The 23,300-nt window shown below is 40.2% G+C and overlaps 1 protein-coding gene across 2 annotated transcripts in view; it reads left to right on the top strand.

Annotated features, from left to right (window-relative positions):
• The window catches only part of XPO4 (exportin 4), a 119,437-nt gene extending 96,673 nt beyond the window's left edge, over positions 1–22,764 (top strand). Inside the window, exons 14-23 of one of the 2 annotated variants that reach the window (XM_049647332.1) lie at positions 3,972–4,131; positions 4,611–4,780; positions 6,388–6,562; positions 9,148–9,441; positions 10,487–10,667; positions 12,061–12,179; positions 13,692–13,823; positions 14,362–14,478; positions 14,904–14,996; positions 18,055–22,764. In XM_049647332.1, the coding sequence (XP_049503289.1) occupies positions 3,972–4,131; positions 4,611–4,780; positions 6,388–6,562; positions 9,148–9,441; positions 10,487–10,667; positions 12,061–12,179; positions 13,692–13,823; positions 14,362–14,478; positions 14,904–14,996; positions 18,055–18,252 (1,639 nt within the window). In that variant the 3' untranslated portion in view covers positions 18,253–22,764. The remainder of the gene's footprint in view (positions 1–3,971; positions 4,132–4,610; positions 4,781–6,387; positions 6,563–9,147; positions 9,442–10,486; positions 10,668–12,060; positions 12,180–13,691; positions 13,824–14,361; positions 14,479–14,903; positions 14,997–18,054) is intronic. The other variant, XM_049647333.1, reaches the window with a different exon arrangement.
• The last annotated feature ends 536 nt before the right edge of the window (positions 22,765–23,300 follow it).

Here is a 23,300-nt window from a genome sequence, read left to right as displayed (position 1 = left end):
GAAGGAAGGAAGGAAGGAAGGAAGGAAGGAAGGAAGGAAGGAAGGAAAAATAGTGTTAGAAGACTACGTGCTCTAGATGAACAGGGTGAGGGGATTTGGAGCGCAGATTCGGGGACTGTGTGTAATTTTAAGTAGTGTAATCGGTACAGACTTCATTTGGAAGGTGACTTGTCGGCAAAGACTTGAGGTTGGTGAGGGAGGCCGTGAAGGCCTGGGGAAGAGTATTCCAGGCAGAGCGAACAGGGAATGCTAAGGCCCTGTGGCACGTCTGGCATATTCAGGCAATAGTAAGAACTGCCATTGTGGGTTGAGCAGAATGAGGTGGAGTTTTGTCAGGAGATCAAGATAGAAGGGAAAACAGAGGGATATCAGGTCAAGGCTTTAGCCTTTGCTCTGAATGAAGTAGGGTGCTGTCGTAAGGTTCGAGCAGAACTTCTGTGCAAAAAGGTTCCTCTGCTGCACTGAGAGTAAATTATGAGGACAAAATGGAAGCAGGGAGACCGATGAAGAGGCTAATTGTAGTAATCCAAGAGAAAGATGATAGTGGTCTGAATCAGAGTGATAATAGCAGATGTGAGAAACTAACAAGCTCTGACCCATTTTGCAGACTTGTGGTTTATGAATGCAAAGGTAATTCAAGATTCACTTGTAGAGTGTGGGAAACTGTGAGTGCTGTCTGAAATATGAAGTATGTTTAGATACCATACTTAAGAAATCAAAGTAGGATTAGAAATTGGAAATATCGGGGGGCCTGGGTGGCTCGGTCGGTTAGGCGTCCAACTTCGGCTCATGATCTCATGGTCTGTGGGTTCAGGCCCCACATCGGGCTCTGTGCTCACAGCTCGGAGCCTGGAGCCTGCTTTGGATTCTGTGTCTTTCTTTCTTTCTCTCTCTCTCTCTGCCCTCCCCTGCTCACACTCTCTCTGTCTCTCAAAAACGAATAAATATTAAAAAAAAAAAAAAAGAAACTGGAATTATCAACAATTAAAAAATGTTTTGTACGTAACGTGTGTGTCAGCTACACTTTAATTACAAAAGTGTTTTGAGTTGTTCCTCCACCTCCCCCATATGCCAGGATCTGAGGCTACAACAGGAGTCTGGTAAGAGGGATAGAGGAGCGCCTGGGTTGACCTAACCTGTTGGCAGGGGAAGGATCAGGGGGTGCTTTGGAGAGATTTATTTATTTAGGCAGGTAGTTGAGGGATGCGTAGGAGTTTGCAACACGCAGCAAAAGGTGAAGGGGATTCCAGGCAGCGACAACAGCAGAGGCCGAGGCCTGGGAGGAGAGCATGGCCTAAAGCAAGAGGAAGTGTGGTGTGGCTCACGTGTGAACGTGGCGGGGAGAGACGTTTCCGGAGGTGGAGAAGTAGGGTTGGCGCTGGGGATCGGGCGACTGAGGTAGGAGTGAAAGTGGTGGAGGACGTCGGAAGTGGGCAGGCGGACCGGTCAGACGGTCGTAGCGGGGTTGTGCCGCGGAAGGTGGATTCAAAGGGCGACCAGGCAGGTGAGGAAGCGTTTCCACTGGTAAAAGTGGGGGTGCAGAGAGGCCGGTGGCTGTGAGAGGTTCTGTCAGAGGCGGCCCCGTGGGATTGTGCTCGCCCGACGGCTGTGGCAGTGAGGCCGCAGGAGCCCGCGCTGCTTTGCCAGAGAAAGGCAAAGCTCTTGCTCGTTCTGAGTCTTAGCGTAACGGAGAGGCAGGTGCGTAAAAGCGTGCGGTGCCAGATAAAGCGACGGTTCCGAATTGTGTGTGTGGTGTGGGAGTGAATGACCGAGTAGCGGATGACGCGGACTTTACAGGTCAGGAGCTCTTCAGCCCTTTGCATTACGGGACGCTCAAGAAATCACATTGTCAGCTAAGAGACGATTAAAAATAGTTTTTGATAGTAGATCTTCGTGATGTTTTGCATAAAACTAGGTTCAAAGAATCGAGGAACCCTGCTATTTTAAAACTGCTTTTTCCATTTATGTGAATAGGTTTTCTCCGTGTTTCTATAAAAATGAAAAAGGGATCAAATCAAATTATGCTCAACTCTGTCTCATTCTAAGAATAAGGAATTTATATATATATATATATATATATATATATATATATTTTTTTTTTTTTAATGGCTGCTAATTTTTTAAAAATAATTTATTTTTTAATTAGCCATTTTTTTTCACAGATGCATGAACTAATTTGGAAAAACAAAATCCTGGTACATTAATCTCATTCACAAATGCATAGAATTTTAGTTTTATGTTTAATACATTTTTTTTTAACTGTTTTAAATGTTTATTTTTTTGTGAGAAAGAGAGAGAGACAGAAGGAGCGCGAGCAGGGGAGGGGCAGAGAGAGAGAGGGAGACGCAGACTCCGAAGTAAGGTCCAGGCTCTGAGCTGTCAGCATAGCCTGACGCAGGGCTCGAACTCACAAACCGCGAGATCACGACCTGAGCCCAAGTCAGACGTTTAACTGACCAAGCCCCCGAGGCACCCCTATGTTTAATAATTTAAATTTGTGTTATCTTCGCTCAATTGTATACTAATAAGTCCAAAACACATTTTAGAACCAAGTCTTATGGTCACTGGGAATTTTTAAAGTGACTTTTCAATAACTAGACATTTGTTTCAGAGATGGATGTGGTATAATCAATAAAAATGACTATAAAAATGTATTTACAGTAAGATAACCTGTGGGGAAAAGAAATAAAAATTTAAGGAGAAAAAGAATGTATTAAGTTTCCAACTGTTAAAGAAAAACTTGTTTTTCAAATGGATGATGGTGGGTACCAAAACACTGATAATTAAATTCCTGTGCATAAATTTAGAAAGTTACTGTAATTATTTAATTCAAATTCTGTTAGGCTGCAGATTATATCATTTCAAACTATTCTTACGGGAAAAATCTGATACATTAACTTAAATGTAAGTGAGGTCCTGGAGTATTTTCGTTCATATCCACCCTAGAATAATTTTTGAAAATTTGAGCACTGGTAGGTAGTATAGGGAGTAGGTGTTATATAGGGAAAAAGGATGTTCTGGGGGTAGAAACTTAAAAACCTGTGTGGTTCAAGGGGAGAAATTATTTCAAAAGGATAGGGCGATAAATAGTATCTAGTACTTTCGAGATGTACAGTTGGACAAAGAACTGAAATGTAAGATTTCATTACAGGGAGACACTTTTAGTCATCTTGAGAACAGTAAAGACAAGTAGCAGAAGCCACAGTTCAGGTGATTAGGATCCCGGTCTTGGCAGGGTATCTATAAAATGATGTTAAGATGGATCCTTTCAATTGCATCCTCAGCTTCCTTGCCTTTTAGCTCAAGTCAAGCTAAATATGTATCACTTCGGATTCTCTTCTCTCCTACCCCCACCCCCGGAACAAGACTTTCTAACTTCTCTGCATATCGTGCTGTTATTAACACCACAGAGCCGTATGAATCATGTAGTGTAGGAGAGGACAGTATGCACGCTTACGTGGATAATTTTTTTAGCAAGACTTGCATTTTAAAATACCAGTAAGAATCAAGTTTGTTAGGAAGTGTATAGGACTGTCCAACTTAGAGGCAAGATTTAATGTTCAGAGCATTCTGGATAAGTCAGTTACCAGACCCTCCGCCATAATAACAAATGTATCAAAATAAACAGTGCTAACCGTGGAGTGAAGTAGTGATGAAGGGCTGCAGAATGTAGCCTTTACTCTGAACTTTTACTTGTACGTATCTCTCCATTTCGAATGTGAAAAATCTCTGTGGATGGTAATGCTGAGACTTGCACAGAAGGATGTCTCTACCCACGACTGAGTCTTGTTTCCTGCTTCTGAAGGGTCAGCAATGAACGGGGACTTTGATCCTGCTGATGAAAATTTCAAGTTATAGCCTGGCCTAAATTCAGAGAGTTGAAAACATAACAAAAAGGACTTTTCAGAAACAAATATTATTAGACGGCCAAATAAATGGAAGAATAAACGACTTCTTTTTTATGCCTACAGGCTATTATCTGCTGTTCTCAGAGTTTCAGAGGTTGAATCTCGAGCGATAAGAGCAGACCTCACTCACCTCCTAAGCCCTCAAATGGGCAAAGACATCGTTTGGTTCCTAAAACGCTGGGCAAAGACTTACCTCCTGGTGGATGAGAAACTATACGATCAGGTCAGAATATAAAACTGGCTTTGTTTGGATTTATGGACTCGACACTTGTGGAAATGAGAATATTTTTCTTGGTGATTTTCTCATCAAGATGTAACTAAGAGCTGAACATCTTCCACGTTGAAGAGAACTGTGTGAACGATGTACGATTTTAATAACTTTCCTTAGAGCACATCATTTGATTCAGCTTATTTTGACCATATTAATTTATAGATTACCAGTGGGAATGGATTAATTTACGTTCTTTGTGTTTGGTATGAACACCATGTTAGTGTGTTAATGAGAGTAAAGTTAACTCACGTTGGAAGATGTCCGTGGGTTGAGGAGGTTTTATTTTGGACTCCCAGAAGTGAATGCGTTTATAAAATTGATGCGAAGTAAGCGGTACTCCAGATTTAGACACTAACTTCAGTTTGATTTTTCTGTGCACTTCTTTTTAAGCTGATCTTTCTGACCTTAACATTTTTGTTTTCTCCTTTAAGATAAGTCTGCCATTCAGTACAGCATTTGGAGCAGATACAGAAGGTTCTCAGTGGATTATTGGCTACCTCTTACAAAAAGTCATCAGTAACCTCTCAGTGTGGAGTAGTGAGCAGGACCTTGCAAATGACACTGTGCAGCTCCTTGTCACTTTGGTGGAAAGAAGAGAAAGGTAAGGTGATTATTGGAGGCTGATTGTGTGTGTGTGTGTGTGTGTGTGTGTGTGTGTGTGTGTGGTCTTTCAAGTGGCAAACGGTTACATGGTCCTAAATGCAAATAGACCCTGCATTTTGGAGCAATGTGTTTAAAAAAAAAAGACACACTCAATATCATATTATTGCTATAAATGTCAATAGAGCTTTCTCATGGTACAATTGAGGATTGCTTTGACTATTCAAGGATTTGGCATCAAAGACTCTTATGAGAAACATATGTGTTTAGTAATTTATAGTTTTAAAAACATTTTAATACACTTTAGTAGTCTCATTTAATTTTTTCAGATATCCTATTATTCTGTTTTAAAGATGAGAAAAACTTGGGGGGCCTGGGTGCCTCAGTCGGTTAAGCATCTGACTCTTGATTTTGGTTCAGGTCATGATCTCATGGTTCATGAGTTCGGGTCCCACATTGGGCTCCACGTTGATAGCACAGAGCCTGCTTCGGATTCTCTCTGTGTCCGCCTGCCCCTCCCCTGCTTGTTTTCTCTCTCTCTCTCTCTCTCTCAAAATAAATAAATAAACCTAAAAAACAATAAAAATAAAGGTGAGAAAAACTTGATAATTTAATAATTTTGCAAATTAAGAGTTTTAGTGTTTTCTACAACAAACTCTGGAAATTTTTCCTCCTCTCTCCCTCCCTCCCTCCCTCTGTGTGTGTGTGTCTCTCTCTCTCTCCCCCCGTCCCCTCTTTCTTGTTATTTTTGACAGAGAGAGAGAGAGAGAGAGAGACACCACAAACAGGAGAGGGACAGAGAGGGAGGGAGGGAGATACAGAATCTGAAGCAGGCTCCAGGCTCTGAGTTGTCAGCACAGAGCCCAGTGTGGGGCTTGAACTCACGAACTGTGAGATCATGACCTGAGCCAAAGTCGGACGCTTAACCAACTGAGCCACCCAGGTACCCCCAAACATTTTTCCTACTATATAGGAATGTGATTGTTATTACTCTTAGCATTGACTGTTATTTATTGAGTTCTTGTAATTTACTGTACTGTTTCAAGCATTTCATATATAGTATTTTATTTAATTTTATTGTAACTATTTAGTTATAGTTACAATATAGTTAACTCTCATATCAGCCATGAGAGTTAACGCTGTTATTACTGTTGTTACCCTGTTTTACGGATCTGGTAACTAAATAAGAGAGTAAATAAATTTTACATTGTCAAACAACTAATGGGATTTCAGTACAGACTTGTGTGACTCCAAAGTTTGTATCAGTTTACTATATACTATACTTTAAAAACTAATTAGGGGCGCCTGGGTGGCTCAGTCGGTTAAGCGGCCGACTTTGGCTCAGGTCACGATCTTGCGGTTCATGAGTTCGGGCCCCTCGTCGGGCTCTGTGCTGACAGCTCGGAGCCTGGAGCCTGCTTCGGATTCTGTGTCTCCCTCTCTCTGACCCTCCCCCGTTCATGCTCCGTCTCTCTCTATCTCAAAAATAAACGTTAAAAAAAAATTTTTTTTTAAACTAATTAAATTCAGTTACCTTCCATTTTTGTTTACTCGGTATACACGCAATGTAAAGTAATATGTCTTTTGTTTTGTTACTTCGGCTTCTAGAGCAAACTTAGTGATTCAGTGTGAAAACTGGTGGAACTTAGCCAAGCAGTTTGCAAGTCGAAGCCCACCTCTGAACTTCCTGTCAAGTCCCGTGCAGAGGACACTGATGAAGGCTCTTGTCTTGGGCGGTTTTGCACATATGGACACAGAAACCAAACAGCAGTATTGGACAGAGGTAATAGTTTCCTTTATTTGGATCGACCTTCTCATGTTTTACCCTGTGTGGTGGCATAAAATACTCTGTGGAGACAGAAACATTTCAGTCATACCTTCTCTAATGTTTTTCCCTTTATAATGGAATAGGTTGAAGCTTATTATTTTACAAATACCATCTTATAATTTGTCCATATCTGCATATGTGATGACTTTGTCAAACGTTCTGTAGCATGGGCACATTTTTGCCCACAACTCAAATGAGAGCCTAAAGAACCAGTGAAACGTCCGCTTCTGTTGAACGAGGAGGTGCAAATTATTATTAGTTTGCTAAGGCTGCTGTAACAAAGTGCCACAAACTTAGTGGAGCAGACAACAGAAACGTATTGTCTTGGAGTTGTGTAGACCAGAATCCAAGGTCTAGGTGTTGGTAGGTTGGTTCCTTTTGAAGGCTGTGCAGGAGAATCTGTTCCAGGCTTCTTGCCAAATTGCTGGTGGTTGACTGGTAGGCTTTAGTGTTCTCAGGCTGTAGAAGCATCACCGTAATCTCATCTTCACGCGATGTTGTCCATGTGTGCATTTTGGCGTAAAGATACCAGTCGTTGGATCGGCGGCCCACCCTAATGAACTCAATGTAATTATATCTGCAGCAACCCTGTTTCCAAATAAGGCCACATTCTCAGGTACTAGAGATTTGGACTTCATCATATCAGTTGCAAGGGGGGGGGGGGGTTGGATGCATAATCAACCAATAACCACTGTGAACACATTGCATTATGTAAATTAGCTTTAAGTCAGGAACCAAGAGGTATCAGTATAGGTGGCTGGCCTATAATCCTTGTGACTAGAGTGCTCTTAATGTCTGAGAAGGGACACAGTAACAGAATTTGGCAGTCATCTGTGACTTCAGACCAGAAGAAAACCAGGCTGACCATATATTTCTAGTTTAAACAATTGTATTATCATATGAATAGCTTTAGAATTAAGATATCTTCATGAATATGCATATTCACTCAGGACAGGACTGATTTTCTGAAGTTATACTCTATGCCAAGAGAAATTGGAAAGGAGAAAAACAGTCCAGAGCTGAATGTAGAACAGGGTTTGGCAAATTGGAGCCCACGGACCAAAATCGGCCTGCTGTCTCTCTCTCTCTCTCGAAGTAAAGTTTTCTGGAAACACAGTCATGTTCAATTGTTTATATTTTATCTATGGCTGCTTCTGTACTAAATTGTAATTGGATAGTTGGGCCAGAGTTGACATATTCTCCAAAGTTGATACTTACTGTCTGACCCTTTGGAGACTTAAATTTCATCTTTTTGAGGGGGGAGGTTAATCCCCTGGAAAGAGATGATGATAGTGACAGAATTCTGTGAATGGCATTGACTAAGTCATGTTCCGTGATTTGTGGTTTTTGGAACCTAAATTACTTTAGAAAGTGAGGTGATAGCATGTGCTGATTTGCTTTTCCATAAATAATACTTTTTCCACTTTTATGGAGGTAATTGACACGCATCACTATGCAAGTTCAAAACGTGTACAGCATAGTGGTTTGACTTACATATATTATGAAGTGGTTACCGCAAGAACTTTAGTCAACATCCAAGATCTCCTATAAGTACAATGGAAAGAAACAACAAAAGAAAATTTTTTTCTTGTGATGAGAACTCTGAGGATCTACTCTTTTAACAATTTTCCCATCTGTCATAGAGCAGTGTTTACCTATAGTCACCATGTTATACGTGACACTCCCAGAACTTATTTATCTTACAACTGGAAGTTCAAATCCCCCTTTTCCCACCTCCCCCCACCCCCACCCTTAGCAACTAAAGATCTTTTTCTGAGAGTTGGGATTTTTTGTTTGTTTTGTTATTTTATTATTTTATTGTATTAAAATTCCTCATCTAAGTAAGATCATATGGTATTTGTCTTTCTTTGTCAGACTTACTTAACGTGTACCCTCAAGGTTCATCCGTGTGGTCACAAATGGTAGGATTTCCTCATTTTGTATGGCTAACTGTGTGATTGCATATGTATCTCAACTCCTTCCATTCATCCACGGATGGACGTTCAGGTTTTTTTCATGTCTCGGCCATTGCAAATAATGCTTCAGTGAACAGGGGGGTGCAGACGTCTGATTAAGTGCCGTCTTGGTTTCCTTTGGATATATTCCCAGCAGTGGAATTACTGGGTCGTATGGCAACTCTGTTTTTAATTTTTTGAGGGTCCTCCTTACTGTTTTCCTTAGCGGCTGCCCCAGTTGACAACCCCCACTGCAGTGCACAGGGGTCCCCTTTTCTCCACATCCTTGCCAGCCTTTCTGTCTCGTCTTTTTGATGGTGGTCATCCTAAAAGACCTGAGGTGATGTCGCCTTGTGGTTTTGATTTCCATTTCCCTGAGGACCAGTCTACTGTGTGTTCGTTCTTTCTGTAGGTTAGAAGTTACGCGTCCCCTCGTGATGGGGAGCGTAGCATGTAGTTGCGATCATTGTTTCCGGTGCTTTCAGAAATGTTCTAGAAGGGACATCTCCAGGTTGAGGGAGTAAAGCTGAAAGAGACGGATCGTGGGCGTTAAGCTTTTAGAAGAATGATGCTTTAACTCGACAGGTCCTTCAGCCACTTCAGCAGCGATTCTTAAGAGTGATAAACCAAGAAAACTTCCAGCAGATGTGCCAGCAGGAGGAAGTCAAGCAGGAGATCACGGCCACGCTGGAGGCCCTGTGTGGCATTGCGGAGGCTACCCAGATTGACAACGTAGCAATTCTTTTTAATTTTTTGATGGACTTCCTTACCAATTGCATTGGATTGATGGAAGTTTACAAAAATACCCCAGAGACCGTCAATCTCATAATAGAAGTTTTTGTGGAAGTTGCACATAAACAGATATGCTATCTTGGAGAGGTAAGCACTTTCTAATTGTTCCTCTTTCGGATTAGAACTCCTGAAAGTATAACAAAGTAACAGACACTTCCCTTTAAATTCTGTGAAGATTATCCAAAGGAGTTTTCAAAAAGACTTCAGAACGTTTCAAAAGAACTCAAAATCCAGGGGAAGGCTTATTGAAGGAAAGTCAATGCTGACCTAAAACTGTTGGTAAAACCAGAAATTTCTTTGAGATATAGTATTTTATTCAGTCAAAGCCATCCAAACGAGGCGTGTTTGATAAGACAAATAGTAGAAAAATTTAACCAATTTCTGTCTGTTGAAACTCTTGAGGCTTAAAATTTTAAATGACAGTTTGTATCTTTGCTTTATAAATCAAATGGATAATTTAGACAAGCTAAATTCTTTTACAATCAGTAACCACAGGTACACTTTTTACACTGTTTAGAAATCATTTAGAAAGCTGTTTTAAAACTGCCTTAAAGGAATATATTTGTATTTGTCTGTAGATTAGCGTAAATCTTGTTTTAAATCATTTCATGTGGGTTCCTGAGTTGTAAATTGTTGTTGTTGTTGCTGTTAGATCAAAGGCACTTGCTCAAAAGTAAGGTTATTTTATAAATGTTACAAATGTAGCCATAGATGCATGACTGAGAGGGCAGGCCGTTGCCATTCTGATATTTAAGACCATGGTTTGGTACACTGTGCTTTTGCAAGTTAAACAGTTCTATTAAATCTGAAAATAATAAATAGTATACACAGAGGTAAATAGCAGAAGTAGAACAGTTCTGTTGCCAAAATCTTACTATCTCTCTAGTATGTATTATCAAGTGAACAAAAAAAATGGATGTCAAATTTTGTTAGAAAACTGCTAATTTTTAAAACATAACTGCAATCTTTAATGCATGCTGTTTCATTTTTCTTAATGTTTTATAAGAGTTTCAAACAAGTGTTTGAGCTACTGTTGGGATCCAGAGTAAATTTATTAGATTATAATTTCAAGTTTCTTTTAGGGTTGATATTTTTTCCCAACTAAGTATGATTTATGCACGTTCTCTTACAGTCCAAAGCTATGAACCTGTATGAAGCCTGCCTTACTTTGCTGCAAGTATATTCTAAGAATAACTTGGGGCGGCAAAGAATAGATGTTACAGCAGAGGAAGAACAGTACCAAGACCTGCTTCTCATCATGGAACTTCTCACTAACCTTCTGTCAAAAGAATTCATAGATTTTAGCGATACAGGTAAGGTGAGGTGTGAGGGTTTTAAATTTCATTTTAACTATCTTTTTTGTAAAGCAAAGGAAGATAAAACTAAGTAAATAAATAAAGGGGGGGTTGCCTCGGTTGCTCAGTCAGTTAAGCGTCCGGCTCCCACCTTTATGAGACAGACCCCACGTAGGTTTCCACTCCCAGCGCATGCCGGCTTTTGGGATTCTCTCTCTCTCTCTCTCTCTCTCTCTCTCTCTCTCTCTCTCTTCATGCGCAGTCACACACTCTCTCCTTCTCTTTCTCAAAATAAATGAACGTTAAAAAGTTTAAATGTTATTTAAAAGTCATTTTTAATGTAATGAATCAGAAGTATTCATTAAAGGGGCATCTGGGTGGCTCAGTCGGTTAAGCTTCTGACTTCGGCTCAGGTCGTGATCTCTCGGTTTGTGAGTTTGAGCCCCGCATCGGGCTCTGTGCTAATAGCTCAGAGCCTGGAGCCTGTTTCCAATTCTGTGTCTCTCTCTCTCTGCCTTCCCCCACTCATGCTCTGTCTCTATCCCTCAAAAATAAATAAACATTGAAAAAAAATTTTTTTTAAGTATTCATTAAAAATTTTCATTGCTTCAGGGCGCCTGGGTGGCTCAGTTGGTTAAGTGTCTGACTTGGGCTCAGGTCATGATCTCATGGTTTGTGAGTTCGAGCCCTGCGTCAGGCTCTGTGCTGACCGCTCAGAGCCTGGAGCCTGCTTCAGTTTCTGTGTTTCCTCCTCTCTCTGCCCCTCCCCTGCTCATACTCTGTCTCCCTCTGTCTCTCAATAATAAATAAATGTTAAAAAAAATTTTTTTTTTAATTCCATTATTTCATTAATGATTGCAGTGAACTGTTTTTCATTAGGCTTTGGGTTTGATAGATGTTTGTGGATTTTCCTCATTTACCTATTTAGGTCTTAGGAGGATTCTTAATTTATATGCATTTTATATGGATTAAGGATAATAAGCCTTTTTAATATTGGTAGTTATTTTTTAACTACCATCTTCTGTAACATTTTAATTTCTGTTTTCCCCCATTCCTCTTCAGCATAGAAAAATTTCACACACCTAATAGATAAAATAAATATTACTGTGGAAATTATTTAACTCACAGTATAACTTCCTTCTCAGTAGATTCGATTCTACTTTTTAAAACATGAAGCGTTAGTTTCCATCATTGTAGAATAATAATGTGAACACAGAATACTGCATCAGAGACCCTGACAAATGAAATACAAAGGGATGACCCAGGGCCAGATTGATCAGATGTCCACTCATAGATATATTTTGGCTTAGGGGTTTTAATCTTTGGTTACTTTCTCACAAAGATGGGAATACGTGTAACTCTGTAGGCTTATTGATGTTGCAATTCTAAGACTACCTTTTTGTCTTAATAGATGAGGTGTTCAGAGGACATGAGCCAGGGCAGGCGGCAAACAGGTCTGTGTCTGCGGCTGATGTTGTTCTGTATGGAGTGAACCTCATTCTGCCCCTGATGTCACAAGATCTTTTGAAGGTAATTGAAGACAGTGAATGTGAAAACCCCAACTGTCTGCTCGGAGTTCAAAGATGTTGTAGACAAGAATATACCTCTGATTTAATTAAGGAGGTAGAAGTACCTGCTTATCTGTTAAGTACACACGAAAATCAGAGGTTCTGGTTCCCATTGTGTGTCATTTATACTCGCGCATGCATCTCAGTACGTGGTTCATGCCCTCATTTAATCCTACCCCAGAGTCCTGTCTTCACTGATAATTAGTGACAGAAAAAAAAAAAACTGGTTCTTTTAGAAACTGAATTCTGACATTAGCAGTTTTGATTCCCTCATTTGTCATTGAGCAAATTAAGTTATATGTTTAGGTGTATTCCACTCATGCTTTTGAACATCATTCTCTGATTTTAAGGATTGAGCAGCAGAAGGCATTTTCGAGCAACCCCATGTAGAAATGGGATGGTAAGAAACCAAGACTAACGGTTTTTAAATTTGTGTGCATTCTGACGACGTCCTGTCTCGGGGTCATCAGTCAGTATTGAGGGTGTGGTGGTGACGAGGCTGCCCTTTCTTCCTCCTTTGGTACCACAGAAGAAGGGAGTCTCTTTCGTGAGTTGTCACAGAGGGTGAGGGTGGGGACAAAGACATGGCTGGGAAGGAAGAGGGAGGTGTGTGCGTGCGCATGTGTGTGGAACACGAACCAGGTAGAGTGGGAGAGGGAAAGAGAGGTCGGTCGTGGGAAGGAAGAAAATAGCGGTTGAGAAGTGGTTAGAAGTTGCATTGAGGAGTAGGAGGTGCTGTCAGATTCCCACAGAGTGGGCGGGGACCACATGTGTCTCTCCTTGAGCAGTGTCTTTGGGAGATGATTGGTGACCCGTGAGCTGAGTGTTCATGTGGCCACCAGTTGGATGGGGAAGTTTCGTAAGCTCTGTATATTGCTTTCTTTTAGGGTTTTTTGGTTTGGTTGCGGGGGGGGGGGGGGGGGGGTTCTCATCAAGTAAACCATTACACATTTAGATGTGTATTTTCTTAAGAATTGCTAAACTGTAGATTGCCTACTTTTTACTTCAGTTTTCCAGGACTGTCCAACCAATTTTTAGAAGTGTGAAGAAGTGAATACTCTATTTCATGCATAATCCTAATCTGTATTACCTTCTTGTATTTTTCTAACATGCTGGAAATCAAATAAACACATTTGCAAAAGGGTTTTAATTATGGGTCATTTGATTATTTGAAATTTGGCTGCTTTGTCTACTTTTTCAAGGTAAACAAGACTATCTGGAATTGGCAGTAGCTTTTATTAACTGTCCAGAAGATAATTGCTTCTACTGTACATTATTTTCATGTTACTAAAATATTTCCTTTATTGAAACATATTTTTATATTTAATTAGATCTTTATGTTTTCTATATATCTTGATTCTTTTTAAGAGAAATCATTATATTTACAAGTTTATTGGTTATTTATTTTATTGCATTAATGGAAATAGAAATTAGATATCATTAAGCATCTAAATATTTAATATTTCTTTTTCAGTTTCCAACCCTTTGTAATCAGTACTACAAATTAATCACATTTATCTGTGAGATTTTTCCTGAAAAAATACCACAGCTTCCTGAAGATCTTTTTAAAAGTCTGATGTACTCTCTAGAACTAGGCATGACATCATATCCTTTAAATGAACATCATTATCATTTATCCCTTGGGGGGAAAAAATCTCCCAAAGTTTTAAAAACTTGTATTTTTAAATTTTCCTTTGTGTTTTATTTCGTAAGAAAGCTGTTGTCTAACAGCCCTAATTGTGTGTTTCTCTTATTAGTTCACCTCATCTTGTCCTCCTTTCACAGGTCAATCCCAAAGGCTTTTGGTGCCTGGTCCCAAAGTCACTCTTTCATTAAGAGCCCCAATTAGTAATGCCATCGACTGTTGTTGAGTCTCTGATCTCAGCTGCCCGGTGGTAGAGAATAATAAGGCTTTTTATCAGTTGTGTGCTCATGATCAGAAACACATTAGAAATCTACAGTCCGAGACCCTCTCCGAAACACTGGAAAACTTTTGTCGTGTAGCTCGCAACCCCGTAAAGACATATTGCACACTAGGGTACTCACTTAACTGTGGTCATTCCTAGAATTTGATAATAGCCATGATTTTTGAATCTTTTATAAGTTAAATACACCTAGTCTGTTCCTTGACCTTCATGATCAGAATGAGTTCGGAAGTTTGCCAGCTTTGCCTGGAAGCTTTGACGCCATTAGCTGAGCAGTGTGCAAAAGCACAGGAAACAGATTCACCACTTTTTCTAGCAACACGGCACTTTCTAAAGGTAAGATGTTCGGCTGGCATGCCGTCAAACTGTCTGCTTTAGTACAGTTCGTGCCTGTAAATCTTCATTCGAATGAGGAAACGCTTACGTCATTCAGAGGGCAGGAAAGAATTACTTTCTGTTCATTGTGCTTTTCTGGAGATCAGTTCCCTGGACACCTTATTCTCCACTTGTGTGTTCTTGAAACCTGACGTGGCAAATGTAACAGTCTGTTCATTTATGGTGGCACATGTCACAGCAAGGAATAACCTCTGTTATTATAAATCCTTGGGTCTTTAAAAAGCTTTTTTCTTCCATTTTCAGACTTATTTAATAGATAAGAGCAACTACCACCCCTCTTTGTCTTTTTTGGATTAGACACAGGATGGGAGATTGTATGATCATCATGTATTTTTATTTAGAGGTTTTGTATTATGTCCTTTCAGCTGGTTTTTGATATGCTGGTTTTGCAAAAGCACAACACAGAGATGACCACTGCAGCCGGTGAAGCTTTCTACACGTTGGTGTGCTTGCATCAGGTACTGGACACAAGTCTCTTCGTTGGGTCTCTTCCCTTTTTTTTTTTTTTTTTATTTCCAGCAAGGAGATTGTTTGTGCAGATAGTGGGCCTTTGATACTCCCAGTTCTTAGAGAATCTGTGACTCAGTGCTTCAGTTGCTTTCAGTGAGGGCGTATTTCTTCATTTCCACATTAGCTCTTTTGACAAGCTGTTTGTCAGTGAATAAGCACTTACTTTCCCTTCTCCCCTGTTCTGAATTATCCTTTGCATTGATCACTGCCCTAAAGCTTGTCCTCGTAAACAAGTGTGCTTGGAACCAAGAATTAACACGAAAGAATAGTAGAGGCATAGTTTCTGTCCTTGAGGAACTCACAGTTTTGTAAGGGAGACCAGACGAAGAAGACTGGGGACCCAGAGGATCTGCCTCGAGAAAGTGCGGAAATCAACAGCGTATTATTTCCTGTCGTGGTAGGGAAAGTGTGTTGCTTCATATTATACTACGGAAAGGAAGGTATTGTTTCAATTTATTTTGCTGAGCCTTTAAAGACTCGGAAGCACGCACTCACTGTTTGGGGTTAACGTTATGGGAGAAAAGTGACGTTAGCTCACCTGTCCCTTCCCTATTCTGGTAGAGTAGGTGCCCATCAAGTGTATGAGAAGAACCATATTAGATCTTAGATCATCAGCTGCCCCAGTTTCCCAACACTCCTTTCCCCAATTTTTGGTCTCCCCACCCCCTAGCACATGCACACGTCCCAGCATGACTAAGCAATTGACTTTTGTTAAATGCTTTGCCTTTTTTTTCCCTCAAAGTATATAGAGTCCATTGCATTTGCTGTGAGTGGCACTCAGGGCTTGATTTTATTTACCTTTTTAAAGAAAGATAGGATTTTGAGGCCTTTTCATACAACTTAAAGATTCCCTTCCTGTAGACTTCCTATACCATCTACGCTCCAAGCTGAAGGTACTCTGGGGCTTGAGTTCTTGCTGTCCTCTCTGCACATGGTGCCCATCTGAGGTCTGTGGGCTTTCTGTGTCATTCTACTTCCTTGTTGCTTGCTAGGAAGATAGATGTCTTGTCCCCGTATGTATAAGCCATTGCATTCCAGATGCCTTTAAACAACAACAACAACAACATATTCACACATTGTAAAAAAGAGAGCAAGGCGTTAGGTTTGGCTAGCATGAGATCTGCTGGTCTGGTCCCAGAGGGACCACCATGTCTTTTGAATAGGGAAATGATTTGGAGTTTATACTTACTCTTCTGTGAGTAGGTATGTCTCTTGGATAGGGCATTTAGGGTGGCCACCCTGGTTCCCTGCTTGTGTTGTGGGTCAGGGATTGCATCCAGTGCCTTATTCTTCTTTTCCAAATGCAATTAATATTTCATTTCACCCTTTGGTCCATTATGATATCCCAAGAAGCTAATGAAAAATAGTGTCAGACCAGTTTTTGTTGTTTGTTCATTTTTCAAGAGAGCTTATCTTAGAAAGCTGTTTCGGTTGAATGTTCCTTAACCCCACACCCTCTTTTCTGTAAAAGGCTTTATTATAAGGGGCATTAAAAGTAGAAGCACTACATATCTCTCCCCCCTCCCCCCCCCCATGCTCCTATATTTATTAGGTTCCTTTTCCTGCCCTTTCTCCCAGAGCCACTGAGTCCAGTACTGGTTTGGAGGTACGTCTGCACCTTCACCTTGAGAAAGGACTGAAATATACCCCTCCCCCTATGCCACCCCCTCCCAGACAGCTCCTGTCTGCCTTGTACGGGTCTGCTGTCCTCAGAGCTGTGTGGACAGGGTGCCTATAGAAAGCCCTGGGAAATGCTTGAAAGTCAGGTTGCAGACTTGGACTATGCATAAAATGCAAAATAAATATGAATGATGTGGTTGAAAAATGGAGAGGAGACAACACAACAAACTTGGTAATCACATGGCTTCAGGAGCCAAGCAGCCTGGATTCTTGCTTAAAAGCAGTGTGATCTTGGGCTGCCTGGGTGGCTCAGTTGGTTATGTGTCTGAGTCCTGATTTTGGCTCAGGTCATAATCTCACAGTCATGGGATCAAGCCCTGTGTCGGGCTCTGCCCTGAGTGTGGGGCTTGTTTGGGATTCTCTGTCTCCCTCTCTGTCTCTCTGCACCTCCCTGACATGCTTATTTTCTCAAAGTAAATAAATAAAGATTCAAAAAAAGAAAGTGTGATCTTAGACATGTTAATTTCACTATATGTACGTACTTCCATCTGTGAATCAGGAGAATAACAGTACTTTTTGTACTGCTGTTCATAGGATTGTTATAAAAAGTGAGTTACTAATGTAAAAGGCTGGAACAGTACCTGGAATAGAGTGAACTTTCAGTGAATATTAATCAGTAAAAAGAGCTATTGTGGGGGCGCCTGGGTGGCTCAGTTGGTTGAGCATTCAACTTCGGCTCAGGTCATGATCTTGCAGTTCGTGAGTTCGAGCCCCGCGTCGGGCTCTGTGCTGACAGCTTGGAGCCTGGAGCCTGCTTCAGATTCTGTGTCCCCCTCTCTCTCCGCCCCACCCCTGCTTGTGCTCTGTCTCTCTCTGTCTTTCAAAAATGAATAAACAGGGGCGCCTGGGTGGCTCAGTCGGTTAAGCGTCCGACTTCAGCTCAGGTCACGATCTCACAGACCGTGAGTTCGAGCCCCGCATCGGGCTCTGGGCTGACGGCTCAGAGCCGGGAGCCTGCTTCCGATTCTGTGTCTCCCTCTCTCTCTGCCCCTCCCCCGTTCATGTTCTGTCTCTGTCTCAAAAATAAACAAACGTTAAAAAAAAAAAATTAACAGAAATGAATAAACATAAAAAAAATATTTTTTTAATTAAAAAAAAAAGAGCTCTTGTGATCATTTCACAGTGTATTTAGATGTGGGATGATTGTGTTGTACACCCAAAACTAATAGAATATTATATGACAATTGCACTTTAATGCAAAAGAAGAAGAGCTGTTGTCAGACCCTACCTTTCAGAAATCCCACAAGGTAGTACCTGATATCATCTACTTGTGTGACATTTGAGGAAGCTAAATGTTCTTACGTATACACTTTATCTCTTCAATAGGCTGAATATTCCGAGTTGGTTGAAACATTACTGTCAAGTCAGCAAGACCCAGTTATTTACCAGAGATTAGCAGATGCCTTCAACAAGCTCACCGCAAGCAGCACTCCTCCGACGCTGGACCGGAAGCAGAAGATGGCCTTCCTAAAGAGTTTAGAAGAGTTTATGGCAAATGTTGGTGGCCTCCTTTGTGTAAAATAAACAACAAAACTTTATGCTTAATTTAGATCCTTTCTGCAAAGTGCACTGAATTGCTAAAAGCTGACTTGAGTCTTGTCCTGTTCTTCAGTTCTTTGGCCGTTTTGGATCTCGGAGAGCCTGAAAGTTTGATATGTAATGCAGTGAAACAGGAGAGGTCACCTTTGAATCAGCTTCCGCTGTTGGGTGTTAGCCACAGTCTGTCATATGTGTCTTGTGGATTTTGAATGGTGATCTAAGATTTTCAATTCCGTATATGTGCAAACAGATATGGGCACCATGAAATGCACATTCAGTGCCTTTCCCCCTTATCGAAACATTAGGTGGCTAGCCAAAGTGTAGACTTTGTTAAATTAAATATATTAGATGGACGTATGCTCGGCACTGTTTCTCAAAATGTTGTCCATAGACCACCTGCATCATTGGAGGAGCTGGTTGAAAAGGTAGATTCTTGGGCCCAACTGTAGACCCTCAGAGTCAGAATTTCTGTTTGTTGGGCCTTGGACTCTTCATTTTAACACGCTCCTCCCCTCTGCCACCCCACAAGTTTTGAATCAATGCAAAAGACAGTGGAAACTCTTCCGAGGTTTTGTGCTTTCAAACGTTTCCTCCCTTTGATGATTAGGTTTGTAATTCAGCAGGAAGAAGAAACATCAGGTGTTTGCTGGCTTCTTGTGGCACACTGGCTCTTTGTTGTTTGTAACATCAGCCTGGTGTTGCAGGCTTTGTGTGATACAGGCCTCCAGTCACACTCTGATGCCTGAACTTGAGGGGGAAAATGGGTGTATATTTTTGTTCCATAAAAAGAACTTTAGGAACTGTAGCCATTTCATTGCCTTAATTTTAAGAAGAAAATACAAAAAAGGGCAGATTTGTTTTAGTAAGAAATCAAGTCTTGATGCTTCAGAGTTGGTTTAGGGTGTTAGCTGCTATGAATCTGGTGCCCTTTTGATCGTGTATTTATGTTGGGTTTATGAGTGAAATGAAAGTCTCATTCGTATGTAGTCTAACTTTTTGGATATGTTTCTCTTCAGCCACGTAGCCCATGGCTAATAATCTATTCTGAATGGCTTGCTTAAGCAATAACTATTTTAAAGGATGTGAATTACTGATTCATACAGACTATTCTACGTTGGGGCATTAGGGGCAATAATTACGCTAGAGTGGACATTCTCCTCATTTCACAGGAGCCATGTACATTTAATTTAAGAGATTAAAAACTTCCTGTTTAGATCCTCTAGTTTGATTTTTCTAATCAGGACTTTTGTACTGCTGCCATGCTCCCCTTAGTTCTGTGTGCCAGCTTAAATTATGGAAATGAAAGCTAATTTATAAACTGCCGGCGTATGAAGCTCTGCCCACTGCGATGTCAAAATCCCACAACACAGTGACAGGAATCTGGCACAGGCTCGCTCTGAAACTGTGCTTCCAAGGGGTGGGCTTTCTCCTGCTGTGTCCTTGACACCTACAGGCTCAACTGTCCTTCTAACGTAGTCTTCATATCTGAATTGCATATAGTATATGCATCTTCACACGTGATGCTGTGCAGAACTTTGTAGAACTCCGTGCTACTCACAGTTAACAAAACTGGAGCATTTAAATTACATCCAACCTGTGCATGTGATGTTAGACACGAGTGAATGCAAAGCCTAAGGCCGTAACTTTTTGAGGAACGTCACTCTTAATTCGATTATTGTTGATTAATAACTGAGGTGGAGCAAAAACATCTTAAAAGACAGCTAGGAAAAAACTAAGATCGCTCTTCACGAAATACACGTATTGTATTTTTCAGAACACTTTGAACAAGTGCATTTATTTTTAGGTTTCTTCTTTTTTTCCCTTAACTTGTGGCAATATTCTTTCTTGGTGTTTTACGTTTCCCACCTCCCTCATGCTTTCTTCAGAGTTGTGAGCAGTGTGTATCTGTGTGTTCAATAAGAATAGTCCCTTTGCCAAAGGACACTGAAATACACAACTGACTGGGTAGGTCTGCCATGACAAAACTATGATCAAATTGTTATTATAAATAAAGATGAGTAGGAAAGAAATACCTTGGTAAATAAAAAGGTGTCAGTATTTAATAACTTCTTCCTAGACAGAAATGTATTTGCTGAATTTGCCCAGATTTTATTATAGTCCTGCAATTTCATTAGATCAGTTTCAGTTAAAAGTGAGATTTACTTCAGATTGGACCAAATAATGTTTCCAGTGTCCCCTGAACGTTGAGTAGTGGCAAACTGGAGGAAAAAGCAACCACCATTTTCTAGGTAATGGGGATGCCACTTTAATTGCAACGGCTAAGACTTCTTTTCAGGGTGTTTGTGTTAACGTTTGCCTTATTGAATATTTGTTTAGTGTTTGGGTCTTTTGTTTTACTCTGTCCAGTTTCGTCTTTGGCTATGTTTATTGACGCTAGTTTTTTGGGGTTTTGTTTTAATGTTCTTGGCCCAGTGGATGTAAAGAGCACTGGCTTAATTCTAGTAAATTGATTTTTACGATTGAAACTAAGTTGTTAAAAAGAGTTCTAAAAACGAAAACATTATTTGTGCCCCCCTTTTTATATGTTAAAGGGACACTGTCAAGGATATGATTTTTAGAATTTTGTGTTTTATAAAGTTTCTTTTGTTCATGTATAGCATCCTTTAACTTCTCGTTTCAATTCATTCTTTATTTGACTTATTTCTTATTTTATTTTCCTTGCCCATTTGTTTTCCCAAAGGCACAATCTCTACAGAATCCCAGGGCACAGTCGCTAAGGACTTGGTCCATACACAATTTCTCTCCATATAACAGCACCTGTAACTGTCTTCTTGTAGCTCTGTTAAAAGCAGTGGTTTGCTTTTACAGTTCATCTTGGACGGGTGACTGCCTGGGTCAGACTGCTTGGCAGTGTTTGACAGTGTCCTTCTCAACACAGTTATCTGGGTCTTTTCTGCCTTGTTGCCTCTTAATCTGTTCGGAGACAGGGGGGCATGTTAACATCACTGCATTGAGTTTTTTGTCGGGTTTAAAGTGTGACAGCTTACGTTAAAAAAAAAAACACTTTGCAATATTTTTCAAAGAATTTAGCCTTCATTGTAAATCATGTTTCTAATTAGATTACATTACTCTGTTCAGATATGATGGTTACTACCTTTTTCGGTTTTCACTTCAAAACCAAGCATCTCTGTAATTTGCCCCCAGTCGGCAATATTTAACACTCCCCTTACTGTCTTTGGTTGAACTTTCTCTTTTACCAAGATGTCAAGTCTTTGTCTCTCTAATAGCACCATATATCCCATTTCTGTTTATATTGGTATGCATTTCTCAAGTATCGGAGGTAACTAGCTTTCAGTTTCAAGGATTTCAAGTTCGAGCGTCCTACTATTCAGTGTCAGTCGAACCCCTAAAAGACTCTTGTCTGTTACAGTTTCACTTGTTTCTGTTTGCCACTTACCGTTAGAAGCGGTTGTCATTAAACCTTACTAAGTTAGCTATGTCTGACGGATAATTATCATATTGGTTCCTGAATAAAATATTAGCTGTTAAGGCAGAAGGAACCTCAGTGCTTCTTAGAGTTTTTGCTTTTGTTTGTAACCAGAGAATAAGGAACTGATTGGATGTAAGTTTTTAACCTAATTTTCTATCAATTCTTCTACAAAACAGCATAGCTGATTTGAGGATATAATAATGTTTTAAATTGTTTTAAAATGTAAATGGATATTCTCTGATTTGGTAAAATGCTACATTTAAGGATTCGTTAAAAATTGGTTCTCTAAAATTAACAAGTGTCCACATTTGGTGTATTACCGAGCTCAAATTGATTTGAAGTGCCCTGGTTCAGGCTGAACTTTAAATATTTAGGTTTCGATGTGAGAAGTGTGAGCTATTCCTGACTGGTTATAATGGGAACCCGTGACGTACTTCGCCAGAGGACCTGTTTGGTCCACGTGAAGCTACAAACTTCATAATGGCCGTCCGTCGTGTGTTAAAGAGGATGGATGAAGGGATCTGTTTCTGGCCGGTAGCGCTCTCCGCTTGGGAAAGACAAACTCGGCAAGACGGCTTTGGCGGTGGCTGGGAGGTGCAGTTTGCACCCGAGACTCCTGAGCCGCACCCGAAACCATCTTCCTCCACCCATCCACTGGGGTTTCACTCCTTCCTTATTCCCAGCCCTTCTCACCGGTGCAGAGATTTAGTTTTCTCCTTTTCGGTCTTCTTAGCTACTAGGAGCTATCAGATGTGTACTGATAGCTCCTTTTCCTAGCCTGAAATGAAAAATACTGTGTCCGCACTATGGACCTGATGGGGATGTGACCTCAAGTGTGTTCTGAGCCCAGGCTTCCTGGAGTGGTGTCTTTTACCACATAAAATTCTGACACGTTGCAAGCACTGGGATTGTGATTTGGTTCTCTGTACAAAGAAAGAAGCTCCATGCAGTGAGTTTGTGGTTTAATGGTCACAAAATGTTAGCACTGCTACCATTCAGCACGTGTAAAATTTTTTAAATTTATAAATATTAAAATTTTAAACTTACACTAAGACTTTTCAGTTTTTTTAAGAGACCCAGGGACGAGAGTATACTGTTTAAATATTTACCTCTATGAACATTACTAATGAAGGTATAAAGTTGCATTTAATTTTTCAAAAGATGCTACAATATGATTTTAGGAAATAAATCAAGGCTATGTATTGAGCCAGTTACAAGCTGAATATCAAACTGATAAAATTTTATTTGTATTTTTTAAATCCATAAATGGGAGTTAAAAATGTGTCTTTTCACTAAATATTTTTATTACATTTTTGTTTTGACCATGTGTGTGTGATTTGTTCATGGGTATTTAGCTAGGCTATTTTATGAAGCTTATTGAAATGGTGCTAGTTCATTTACAATCATAGGATGATTGACACTGGGGACATTACACAGTCATAAAATAATTTTAAATAAAAAACATGGGATGAGACATATCTGTATAGATAAAGATCTGCATTACCTTCTGGGAAAATACCCAAACCTTAATAGAGTATTCAGGATTCAGAAAGAAAAGGTTTTGTTTATATTCTGTAATATT

This window comes from Panthera uncia, assembly GCF_023721935.1.
Source record: "Panthera uncia isolate 11264 chromosome A1 unlocalized genomic scaffold, Puncia_PCG_1.0 HiC_scaffold_16, whole genome shotgun sequence".
Taxonomy (NCBI): domain Eukaryota; kingdom Metazoa; phylum Chordata; class Mammalia; order Carnivora; family Felidae; genus Panthera; species Panthera uncia.
The sequence above is the reverse complement of the archived record's forward strand: the minus strand, read 5'-3'. Positions and strand labels throughout refer to the sequence as shown.